Source organism: Mercenaria mercenaria, chromosome 2, assembly GCF_021730395.1.
Source record: "Mercenaria mercenaria strain notata chromosome 2, MADL_Memer_1, whole genome shotgun sequence".
NCBI lineage: Eukaryota > Metazoa > Mollusca > Bivalvia > Venerida > Veneridae > Mercenaria > Mercenaria mercenaria.
The window spans coordinates 23,690,854-23,704,381 of record NC_069362.1 but is presented as its reverse complement, the minus strand read 5'-3'; the positions used below and the strand labels follow the sequence as shown (position 1 = coordinate 23,704,381).

The 13,528-nt window shown below is 39.0% G+C and overlaps 1 protein-coding gene across 1 annotated transcript in view; it reads left to right on the top strand.

Moving 5' to 3' along the window:
- The window catches only part of LOC123562034 (uncharacterized), a 156,262-nt gene that overhangs the window by 104,903 nt on the left and 37,831 nt on the right, over positions 1-13,528 (top strand). The window contains exon 28 of the mRNA XM_053524837.1: positions 10,991-11,405. Within this exon, the coding sequence (XP_053380812.1) occupies positions 10,991-11,405 (415 nt within the window). The remainder of the gene's footprint in view (positions 1-10,990; positions 11,406-13,528) is intronic.

Genomic DNA, 13,528 nt, shown 5'->3' with positions numbered 1-13,528 from the left:
CAGTGTTCCATACTATCACTATGTTAAGTATCAAGACAAAATTAGGCTTAGTGCAAAACTATTGTATCTTTTTCTTTATTTATATACAGTTACAATATTTTGCACAAAGCCCACACAATGTTTTGTATGTCATACAGGGGTAATTATGCCCCCCTTTGGAAAAGGAGGGGTATATTGTTTTGCAGATGTCTGTCGGTCGGTATGTAGACCAATCCATTTCCGGATGATAACTCAAGAACGCTTTGGCCTAGGATCATGAAAGTTTAAAGGATGGTTTGTCATAACCAGCAGATGATCTCTATTGATTTTGAGGCCAGTGGGTCAAAGGTCAAGGTCACTGTGACCCAGAACAGTTAAACGGTTTCCGGATGATAACTAAAGAACGCTTGGACCTAGGATCATGAAAGTTGATAGGGTGGTTGATCTTGACCAGCAGATGACCCCTATTGATTTTGAGGTCAAAGGTCAAGGTCACTGTGACCCAGAACAGTTAAACGGTTTCCGGATGATAGCTCAAGAATGCTTGGGCCTAGGATCATGAAAGTTGAAAGGGTAGTTGGTCATGACCAGCAGATGACCCCTATTGATTTTGAGGTCAAGGTCACAGTTACCCAGAACAGTGAAACAGTTTTCAGTGATAACTCAAGAATGCTTAGGCTTAGGATAATGGAAGTTGATAGGGTGGTTGATCATGACCAACAGATGACTACTATTGATTTAGGTCAGTAGGTCAAAGGTCAAGGTCACTGTGGCCCAGAACAGTTAAACAATTTTTGGATGATAACTCAAGAATGCTTGGGTCTAGGATCATGGAAGTTGATGGGGAGGTTGGTCATGACCAGCAAATGACCCTGATTGATTTTGAAGTCAGTAGATAGAAGGTCAAAGTCACAGTGACCAGGAACAGTTAAAAAGTTTCTGGATGATAACGCAAGAACCTTTTGGCCTAGGATCATGAAATTTGATAGGGAGGTTGGTCATGACCAGCAGATGACCCCTGTTGACCAGCTACCTATTGATTTTGAGGTCAGTAGGTCAAAGGTCAAAGTCACAGTGACCCAGAACAGTTAAAATGTGTCCAGATGATAACCTGAGAATGCTTGGGCCTAGGATCACGAAACTTAATAGGAAGGTTTATCATGATCAGCAAATAACCGCTATTGATTTTGAGGTCAATAGGTGAAAGGTCAAGGTCACTTTGACCAAGAACAGTAGAACTTTTGTGCACAATGACCAAATAATTTCTATTCCTTGTGCAATTACTGAATGCATCAAGGGGGCCATTTTGTGTTCTACGAGCTCTTGTTTAAACATTATCTTGAAGAACTGTTTGACAGATAGAACTGTTTGCAGGTAAAACTGTTTGGCAGATAGAACTGTTTTGCAGCTAGAATTGTTTGCAGGTAGACCAGTTTGCCAGGTAAAACTGTTAGGTAGAAATGTTTGGCAGATAGAATTGTTTGTCAGATAGAACTGTTTGGCAGATTAAACTGTTAGGCAGGTAGGACTGATTGGCAGATAGAACTGTTTGGCAGGTAGAACTGTTTGCAGATAAAACTGTTTGGCAGATAGAACTGTTCCGCAGGTAGAACTGTTGTGCAGATAGAACTTTTTGGCAAGTGGAATTGTTTGCAATGTAAAACTGTTTTGTGGTTAGAACTGTTTGGCAGATATAACTGAATTATTTTGCAGGTAGAACTGTTTGGCAAATAGAATTGTTTGGCATATAGAACCTTTTGGCAGATAGAACTATTAGGCTGATATAACAGTTTGGTAGATAGAACTGTTACGCAGGTAGAACTGTTCGGCAGATAGTACTGTTAGGCAAGTAGAACTATTTTGCAGGTAAGACTGTTTGGCAGATAGAATTATTTGGCAGGTAGAACCATTTGGCAGATAAAACTATTAGGCAGATAGAACTGTTTAGCAGGTAAAACTGTTTGGCAGATAAAATGTTTGGAAGATAGAACTGATTGGCAGGTAGAACTGTTGCGCAGGTAGAACTGTTTTGCAGGTAGAGCTGTTAGGCAGGTAGAACTGTTTGGCAGATATAACTGTTTGGCAGGTAGAACTGTTTTTAGCCCACCATCATTAGATGGTGGGCTATTCAAATCACTCTGCGTCCGTCATTCTGTCCGTCCATCCATTAACAATTTCTCGTTATCGCATCTCCTCAGAAACTACTGGGGGGATTTTGACCAAACTTTTTCAGAATGATGTATTGGTACCCTAGTTGTGTCCCCCTGAAAATCACACTGGTTCAACAATTTATGAGTGAGCTATGGCCCTTTGTTTATTTTTATAATTTACATAGATTTATATAGGGAAATTTTTTGAAAATTTTCTTGTCCAAAACCACAGGGCTTAGGGCTTTGATATTTGGTATGAAGCATCATCTAGTGGTCCTCTACCAAGCTGATTCAAATTATATCCCAGGGGTCAAATATGGCCCCGCCTGGTGTCACATGGTTTATATAGACTTATATAGGAAAAAACTTTGAAAACCTCTTGTCCAAAACCACAGGGCCTAGGGCTTTGATACTTTGCATGTGACATCATCTAGTGGTCTTCTATTAAGATTGTTCAAATTATCCCCCTAGGGTCAAATATGGCCCCGCCCTGGGGTTCACATATTTTATATAGACTTATATAGGGAAAAACTTCGAAAAACCTCTTGTCCAAAACCACAGGACCTAGGGCTTTGATAGTTTGTATGTGACATCATCTAGTAGTCTTCTACTAAGATTGTTCAAATTATCCCCCTAGGATCAAATGTGGCCCCGCCCTGGGGGTCACATGGTTTACATAGACTTATAGAGGGAAAATCTTTGAAAAACCTCTTGTCCAAAACCACAGGACCTAGGGCTTTGATAGTTTGTATGTGACATCATCTAGTAGTCTTCTACTAAGATTGTTCAAATTATCCCCCTAGGGTCAAATGTGGCCCCGCCCTGGGGGTCACATGGTTTACATAGACTTATAGAGGGAAAATCTTTGAAATCTTCTTGTCCAAACCACAAAGCCTAGGGCTTTGATATTTGTTATGTAGCATCATTTCGTGGTTCTCTACCGAGTTTGTTCAAATTATCCCCCTAGGGTGAAATATGGCCCCGCCCCGGAGGTCACAGTGTTCATATAGACTTACATAGGGAAAATCTTTTAAAATCTTCTTGTCAGTAACCTACAACATTCAAATTTGGACCACAATATATAGTTTTGAGTGGCAAGATGAACACTGACATGAGTTGACCTTGATTTTGACCTAGTGACCTACTTTCACATTTCTGTAGCTACAACCTTCAAATTTGGACCACACGCATAGTTTTGTGCACTGAAAAAAACTTTGACCTTGACATTGACCTAGTGACCTACTTTCACATTTTTGAAGCTACAGGCTTCAAATTTGGACCACATGCATAGTTTCGTGTTTCGAAATGAAATTTGACCTTGATTTTGACCCAGTGACCTACTTTCACATTTCTCAAGCTACAACCTTCAAATTTGGACCACATGCATGGTTTTGTGAACCGAAACAAACTTTGACCTTTACATTGACCTAGTGACCTACTTTCACATTTTTGAAGGTACAGGCTTCAAATTTGGACCAATGCATAGTTCTGTATTCCGAAATAAAATTTGACCTTGATTTTGACCTAGTGACCTACTTTCACATTTCTCAAGCCACAGCCTTCAAATTTGTCCCACATGCATGGTTTTGTGTACCAAAACAAACTTTGACCTTGACATTGACCTAGTGACCTACTTTCACATTTTTGAAGGTACAGGCTTTAGATTTGGACCACATGCATAGATTTGTGTTCTGAAGTGAAATTTGACCTTAATTTTGATCTAGTGACCTACTTTTACACTTCTCAAGCTACAGCCTTCAAATTTGGACCACTTGCATAATTTTGTTTACCGAAATAAACTTTGACCTTAAGATTGACCTAGTGACCTACTTTCAAATTTCTCAAACTACAGCCTTCAAACTTGATGCACATGCATAGTTTTGTGTACAAAGAACTTTGTCCTTGAAATTGATCTAGTGACCTACTTTCACATTTCTCAAGCTACAGCTTTTGAATTTGGACCACATGCACAGTGTTGTGTACGGAAATAAAATTTGACCTTGAGCTAGTCAATAAGTCTTGAAATTTGGAACACTAAAAAATGGCACATTGGTGGGCGCCAAGATCACTCTGTGATCTCTTGTTGAAGGTAGAGACTTTAAATTGGACCACATGCATAGTTTTGTGTTCCGAAATGAAATTTGACCTTGATTTTGACCTAGTGACCTACTTTCACATTTCTCAATCTACAGCCTTAAAATTTGGACCACATGAATAGTTTTGTGTACCGAAATGAACTTTGATCTTGAGATTGACCTAGTGACCTTCTTTCACATTTCTCAAGCTACAGGCTTCAAATTTGGACCATGTGCATATTTTTAGCCCACCATCATCAGATGATGGGCTATTTAAATCACTCTGCGTCCGTGGTCCATCCGTCTGTTAACAATTTCTCGTTATCCCATCTCCTCAGAAACTACTAGGGGGATTTTGACCAAACTTTGTCAAAATTATGTATTGGTACCCTAGTTGTGTTCCCCTGAAAATCAGACTGGTTCAACCATTTATGAGTGAGTTATGGCCCTTTGTTTATTTCTATAATTTACATAGATTTATATAGGGAAAAGCTTTGAAAATCTTCTTGTCCAAAACCACAGAGCCTAGGGCTTTGATATTTGGTATGAAGCATCATCTAGTGGTCCTCTACCAAGATGATTCAAATTATTTCCTTGGAGTCAAATATGGCCCCGCCCCGGGGGTTACATGGTTTATATAAACTTATATAGGGACAAACTTTGAAAAACCTCTTGTCCAAAACCACAGGGCCTAGGGCTTTGATATTTTGTATGTGACATCATCTAGTGTTTTCAACTAAGATTGTTCAAATTATCCCCCTAGGGTCAAATATGGCCCCGCCCTGGGGGTCATATGGTTTCCATAGACTTGTATAGCGAAAAACTTTGAAAATCTTCTTGTCCAAACCACAGGACCTAGGGCTTTGATATTTGTAATGTAGCATCATCTAGTGGTTCTCTACTAAGTTTGTTCAAATTATATCCCTAGGGTGAAATATGGCCCCGCCTCAAGGGTCACATGGTTCATATAGATTTATATAGGGAAAAGCAGCTTTTAAAATCTTCTTGTCAATAACTACAACATTCAAATTTGGACCACATGTATATTTTTGAGTGGCAAGATGAACCTTGACATGAGTTGACCTTAAATTTGACCCAGTGACCTACTTTCACATTTCTGTAACTACAGCCTTCAAATTTGGACCACATGCATAGTTTTGTGCACCGGAAAAAACTTTGACCTTGACATTGACCTAGTGACCTACTTTCACATTTTTGAAGGTACAGGCTTCAAATTTGGACCATATGCATAGTTCCATGTTCTGAAATGAATTTGACATTGATTTTGACCTAGTGACCTACTTTCACATTTCTCGAGCTACATCCTTCAAATTTGGACCACATGCATAGTTTTGTGTACCGAAAAAACTTTGACCTTGACATTGACCTAGTGACCTATTTTCACATTTTTGAAGGTACAGGCTTCAAATTTGGACCACATGCATAATTTTATGTTCCGAAATGAAATTTCACCGTTATTTTGGCCTAGTGACCTACTTTCACATTTCTCAAGCTACAGCCTTCAAATTTTGACCACTTGCATAGTTTTGTGTACTGAAAAAACTTTGACCTTGACATTGACCTAGTGACCTACTTTCACATTTTTGAAGGTACAGGCTTCAAATTTGGACTACATGCATAGTTTTGTGTTTTCGAAATGAAATTTGACCTTGATTTTGACCTAGTGACCTACTTTCAGATTTCTCAAGCTACAGCCTTCAAATTTGGACCACATGCATGGTTTTGTGTACCGAAATGAACTTTGATCTTCAGAATGACCTAGTGACCTACTTTCACATTTCTGAAGCTACAGGCTTCAAATTTGGACCACATGCATATTTTTGTGTTCTGAATTGAAATTTGACATTGACTTTTACCTAGTACCTACTTTCACATTTCTCAAGCTGCAGCCTCCAGATTTGAAGCACATGCATAGTTGTGTATACTGAAATGAACTTTGACCTTGAAATTGATTTTGTGACCTTCTTTCACATTTCTCAAGCTACAGCTTTCAAATTTGGACCACATGCATAGACCACATGCATAGTGATGTGTACTGAAATGAAATTTGACCTGGAGCTAGTCTTGAAATTTGGAACAATCAGAAATGGCTCAATGGTTGGCGCCAAGATCACTCTGTGATCTCGTTGAAGGTAGAGGCTTCAAATTTGGACCACATGCATAGTTTTGAGGTCCGAAATGAAATTCGACCTTGATTTTGACCTAATGACCTACTTTCACATTTTTCAAGCTACAGCCTTCAAACTTGGACCACATGCATAGTTTTGTGAACCGAAATGAACTTTGATCTTGAGGTTGACCTAGTGACCTACTTTCACATTTTTGAAGCTACAGACTTCAAATTTGGACCACATGCATATTTTTGTGGTCTGAATTGAAATTTGACATTGATTTTTACCTAGTACCTACTTTCACATTTCTCAAGCTACAGCCTCCAGATTTGAAGTACATGCATAGTTCTGTCTACCAAAATGAACTTTGACCTTGAAATTGATCTCGTGACCTTCTTTCAAATTTTTCAAGCTACAGCTTTCAAATTTGGACCACATGCACTATGTTGTGTACAGAAATGAAATTTGACCTTGATTTTGACCTAGTGACCTACTTTCACATTTCTGTAGCTACAGCCTTAAAATTTGGACCACATGCAAAGGTTTATGTACTGAAACAAACTTTGACCTTGACATTGACCTAATGACCTACTTTCACATTTTTGAAGGTAGAGGCTTCAGATTTGGACCACATGCATAGTTTTGTGTTCCGAAATGAAATTCGACCTTGATTTTGACCTAATGACCTACTTTCACATTTCTCAAGCTACAGCCTTCAAACTTGGACCACATGCATAGTTTTGTGTACCGAAATGAACTTTGATCTTGAGGTTGACCTAGTGACCTACTTTCACAGTTTTGAAGGTACAGACTTCAGATTTGGACCACATGCATATTTTTGTGTTCTGAATTGAAATTTGACATTGAATTTTACCTAGTACCTACTTTCACATTTCTCAAGCTACAGCCTCCAAATTTGAAGGACATGCATAGTTCTGTCTACCGAAATGAACTTTGACCTTGAAATTGATCTAGTGACCTTCTTTCACATTTCTCAAGCCACAGTTTTCAAATTTGAACCACATGCACTGTGTTGTGTACCGAAATGAAATTTGAGCTTGATTTTGACCTTGAGCTAGTCTTGAAATTTGGAACATTCAAAAATGGCTCAGTGGTGGGCGCCAAGATCTCTCTGTGATCTCTTGTTCAGATAGAACTGTTTGGCAGATAGAACTATTTGCAGATGAAACTGTTTGGCATGTAAAACTGTTAGGCATGTAGAACTGATTTGCAGGTGAAACTGTTTGGCAGATAGAACTGTTTGCAGATAAAAGTGTTTTACAGATAGAACTGTTAGGTAGGTAGAATGTTTGCAGATAAAGCTGTTTGGCAGGTAGAACTATTTGCAGGTAAAACTGTTTGGCAGATATAACTCTTCGGTGGGTAGAAATGTTTGGCAGATAGAACTTATGGCATGAGAGAACTGTTTGCAGGTAGAACTGTTTGGCAAAAAGAATTGTTTGGCAGATATGACTGTAAGTCACTTAGAACTGTAAGGCATTACACTATTAGGTAGGTAAAACTGTTGGGCAGGTAGAACTGTAGGGCAGAAAATTAGTTATAAAGGCGCTCTGATGTCTCAACTGTCACGTAAATTTTCTATTTTGGCCCTTTCAAGCTATATAGAGGTTTCATTTATGCTTTGATTTGATACCGAATGTTTATCTTGATGATCTATAGGCCAAGTTTGAAACTGGATCATGTGGGGTCAAAATCTAGGTCACCAAATCAAATTAAAGTAAAAGCTTGTTAACATCCTAGAGGTCACATTTATGATCCTATCTTCACGAAACTTGGTCAGAATATTTATCTTGATGATTTCTAGACCAAATTTGAAACTGGGTCATGTGGGGTCAAAACCTAGGTCACCACTCAAATCAAAGGAAAATCTTCTTAACACTGTAGAGGCCACATTTATGACCCTATCTTCATGAAACTTGGTCAGAATGTTTATCTTGACAAATCCAGGGCCGAGTTTAACAAGTGAGCAATATAGGGTCATCATGACCCTCTTGTTGAAATATACTCTCTCACCAATGTCAAAGTAATTCCCTGTTTTATTAGTCCCCTACTGGTTGAAAACCAGTTTTGGGGACTATAGGAATGCTCTTTTCCGTCATTCTGTCATTCCGTCTTTCCGTCATTCCGTCATTCCGTCTTTCCGTCATTCCGTCTTTCCGTCATTCTGTCATTCCGTCATTCCGTCATTCCGTCCGTCCGCAATTTCGTGTCCGGTCCATAACTCTGTCATCCATGAAGGGATTTTAATATTACTTGGCACAAATGTTCCCCATGATGAGACGACGTGTCATGCGCAAAACCCGGACTCGTAGCTCAAAGGTCAAGGTCACAATGGAGGTCAAAGGTCAACAGGGCTTTTTTCCTGTCCGGTCCACAACTCTCCCATCTTTGAAGGAACTTTAGTATTACTTGGCACAAATGTTCCCCATGATGAGATGATGTGTCATGCACAAATCCCGGACCCCTAGCTCAAAGGTCAAGGTCACAATTGGAGGTCAAAGGTCAACAGGGCTTTTTTCCTGTTCGGTCCATAACTCTCCCATCCATGAAGAGATTTTAATATTACTTGGCACAAATGTTCCCCATGAGGAGACGACGTGTCATGCGCAAAACCTGGACCCCTAACTTAAAGGTCAAGGTCACAATTGGAGGTCAAAGGTCAACAAGGCTTTTTTCCTGTCCGGTCCATAACTCTCCCATCTATGAAGGGATTTTAATATTACTTGGCACAAATGTACCTCATAATAAGACGATGTGTTATGCACAACTTTCAGACCCCTAGCTCAAAGGTCAAGGTCACACTTAGCAGTCAAATGTTAACATAGCATGAACAGGGTCTGTTTCGTGTCCGGTCCATAACTCTGACATTCATTAAGGGATTTTAATATCACTTAGCACAAGTGTTCCCCATGATGAGACGACGTGTCATGCGCAAATCCCGGACCCCTAGCTCAAAGGTCAAGGTCACAATTGGGTGTCAAAGGTCAACAGAGTTTTTTTCCTGTCCCGTCCATAACTCTGCCATCCATGAAGGGATTTTAATATTACTTGGCACAAATGTTTCCCATGATGAGACGATGTGTCATGCGCAAACCCAGTACCCTAGCTTAAAGGTCAAGGTCACACTTTGAGATCAAAGGTCAAGAGGATTTTTTTCCTGTCCGGTCTATAACTTTGTCATGCAAAGCAGGATTTAGATATCAGTTGGCACAAATATTCCCCTGGATGAGACAACATGTCATGCGCAAGAACCAGGTCCCTAGCTCTAAGGTCAAGGTCATATTTAGAGGTCAAAGGTCAAATTCAAGAATGACTTTGTACGGACATTTCTTCTTCATGCATGGAGGGATTTTGATGTAACTTGGACCAAATGTTCAACACCATGAGGCACCCTTGTTTTTAGAATTACATCCCTTTGTTGTTACTATAAATAGATTTTATTGTAACTTTTTTATTACTGGCGGTAGAGAAAAATCGAGACCACTTTTCTGTGGTACAGCATGCATGTTACATCAAATTTTTAGGTGTATTTTGACCTATCTCTACCTGGTAAAAAGTTTCTTGTGGACTTATGTTATTATTATTATTATTATTTTTTTTTTTTTTTTTTTTTTTTTTTTTTTTTAAAGATTAATTTCCCTTTGTTGTTACTATAAATAACTTACATGATAACATTTTTATAATCAGCCCAAAAAATTCAATATGAAAACAACTGTGGGTTTTTATATATGCACATTTTAATCCAAGTGTGTTGTTATAATGTTATAACATATTGTATATGTAGTACAAAATTGTTTATACATCATTGACAGATATCAGTTCATCATGTTATACTGCAGTAGAAAAAATTAGGTGCCTTCCAGTAGGGGACTTTGTATTGCATGGCAATACTTCATTCACTTGTTTGAAATTATTATAATAATATTGTTTTATGCTTAACTTTTTTTAGCTATTTTGTTTGTCACCATATTATGTTCCTAAAAGGTGAACTTAACAGAAATACTTTTCTTGCACACTAGACAAGCGTTTGCTGGGATTTTTCTCATGCTGAAGGAAACCATCTATGACCCCTAATGACTCTCATGCTGTTTATAGCAACAGACTAACTACATTTTTGTGCCCCCTAGAATTTGGGGAGGTTAGTGGGCACATAGATTTGTGCTTGTCTGTCCATCTGTCTGTCCTTCCATCTGAATTTATGTCATCTAACTCTCAAAAAGTATGTGACCTAAAGTCGTGAAACTTCATAGGATTGTTGATTTGCATGTGAAATTGTGCACCTGGGGTTTTGTTTGAGATTTCACTCAGCTAGACCAGAGTTATGGACCTTGGCCAAGTCAGAAATTAGCTTGAAGAGTCAATTAGCCTTATAGGATTATCATTCAGTAAATGAAGTTGTTCTTCTGGTGTTTTGTTTGGGATCTCACTCAGTCAGTCAAGAGTTATGACCTTAGATTGGGTCAAAAATATGCATAAAGGATATGAAAGTTTGCTTCATATAATGTCTCAAAAATGTTTGACCTAGAATCATAAAACATTAGAAGATTATTGTATACATGTACATCTACATTTACAGCCAATGATTGTTATATTCTATCTGTACTAAGGTATGTATTTTTGTAATGCTTTCCAGCCTGTATGCCAGACAGAAGTGATTTATTCAGGAAAACAGGTCAAGAATATCTCTAAAAGCTGTCAGTCCAGAGAGGCTTGTAAAAGTAACATGGATTCAGCACCGTGTGACTCTTCATCAAACAATGCTCGCTGTTACTACTGCTGTAATGAGTCAAGATGTAACAAAGATGTCGAGTTTCTCGACTTTGGCAAAGGCAATAACGGTAAAGGTCGAAAGAAAAGGGCAGCTGATGTTAGCATCGGACATGCAGCAGAAGAGAGAAGATGGGATATCAAGCAGGATAATGAAGATAAAAGCTTCAGAGCCTCCAGAGATGTAAATAGGTATCATAGTGGGGAAGTTCGGAAGAAGCGATCAGTATTCCAGGAAATGTCATCAGGGAAATGGAATGGAACTGTACCAAAATGTATAGGTATTACTAGAGTGTATATTTTATCGCTTGTTCTAAGGTATTGGAGGATTTCTAATGGAAAAAAGAGGTGTTCGAAAAGAAATACAGCTTTGTCTGTATTTTGCAAATTATGTTTAGTTTGTAAAACATTTTTATGCCCCCAAAGGGAGGCATATTAGTTTTAACTGTCTGTCTGTTCGTAAGTTCGTTAGTTCGTCACAGCGTTAACTTTTTGCATGAAGGCACTTTACTCGTGAACCACTGCACCCAGGACCTTCAAACTTCACTTGCTGATAGTACCTATTATAGTATATAGTACATGACTCCTACTGACTTTGGGGTCAAAGGTCAAGGTCACAGTGACCAATGTTAACTTTTTGCATGAAGGCACTTTACTCGCAAACCACTGCACCCAGGACCTTCAAACTTCACGTGCTGATAGTACTTATTGTGTACACAAACCCTACTGACTTGGGGTCACCAGGTCAAAGGTCAAGGTCACAGGCCAATATTAACTTTTTGCATGAAGGCACTTTACTTGCGAACCACTGCACCCAGGACCTTCAGACTTCACGTGCTGATAGTACTTATTGAGTACATGACCCCTACTGACTTTGGGATCACCAGGTCAAAGGTCACGGTCACAAGGGCCAATGTTAACTTTTTGCATGAAGGCACTTTACTCGCGAACCACTGCACCCAGGACCTTCAAACATCACATGCTGATAGTACTTATTGAGTACACAACCCCTACTGACTTTGGGGTCACCAGGTCAAAGGTCACAGGGGCTAATGTTAACTTTTTGCATGAAGGCACTTTACTCGCGAACCACTGCACCCAGGACCTTCAAACTTCACATGCTAATAGAACTTACTGAGTACACGACCCCTACTGACTTTGGGGTCACCAGATCAAAGGTCAAGGTGCTGCAGGGGCATTTGTCACCATTAGTGACAGCTCTTGTTTTTTTTACTAATTGATTTTTATACGCCCGTATAAAATGGTCATATTATGTGATGGGCATGCATCTGTCCGCCATAATTTGTGTCTTGAGCACAACTTTGTAACCATTAAAGATATTGACTTTAAACTTGGCATATAGGTAGATGGCGATGAGATTATGTGCAGAGCACTAGAACCGGCTCTGTAAGTTAAAGGTCAAGGTCACAAATTGAGCTTAAAGGTCAAAATTAGCCATCATATTCTGTTTCTGGAGCATAATTAAATAAGCATGCAAGGTATTGACTTCAAACTTGGCAGGTGGCAATGAGATGATATACAATGCACAGGTCCTGAGTGTGTAGGCTCAAAGGTCAAATCTGTATGTTGCATTTCGTGTCCTGAATATAACTTATTAACCATTCAAGGTATTGACTTAGATTTGAGATGTAGGTAGGTGGCAGTGTGATGATGTGCAGTGTGCTTGAACCAGGGTGGTAGTTCAAAGGGCAAGGTTACAGCAAGGTCAAATCTGCCCATGATATGTTGTGTCCAGAGCATAATTTATAAAGTTTTAATGGTATTGACTTGAAACTTGGAATATAGGCAAAAGATATTGAGACGATGTGTTTTTAGTCCCTATCAGTGGAATACTGGAGGGGACTATTGAAATGCCCTGAGTCCGTCTGTCCGTCCATCCTTCCGTGTGTCTGTCAGCAAATCTGGATCCTGCAATTACTCAAAAAGCTAGGTTTGTAAAACTAGGTATATGACTAGGGGGATGTCAATGTAGATTATGCACCTACATGACTTTTGCTTGTAGGTCAAAGGTCAAGGTCACTATTAAAGGTCAAGTAAATATTGTTTCTGCTCCATAACTTTTACATGCATTGATGGATTATCTTAGTGCTACACAGAAATGCTCCCCATGATGAGACAATGTGTCAGCACATGATGTATGCTTGTTGGTCAAAAGTCAAGGTCACTGTTGAAAGTTTTCAACTGGTAGGGGACTTCTTTATTGCCACTGCAGTACTCGGTCACTTGTTAAAATTATTTCCTGCATTAATTTGTGTTTACGTATTGTCAGTATAAGTATCTTAACATTATGAAAGTCAAAATAAATTAGCAGATTTCTTCTCAGGTCATTTATTTATTTCTGTTGTTGTTGTTTTTTTTTTCATTCCAAAGATTTTTCCAGTGA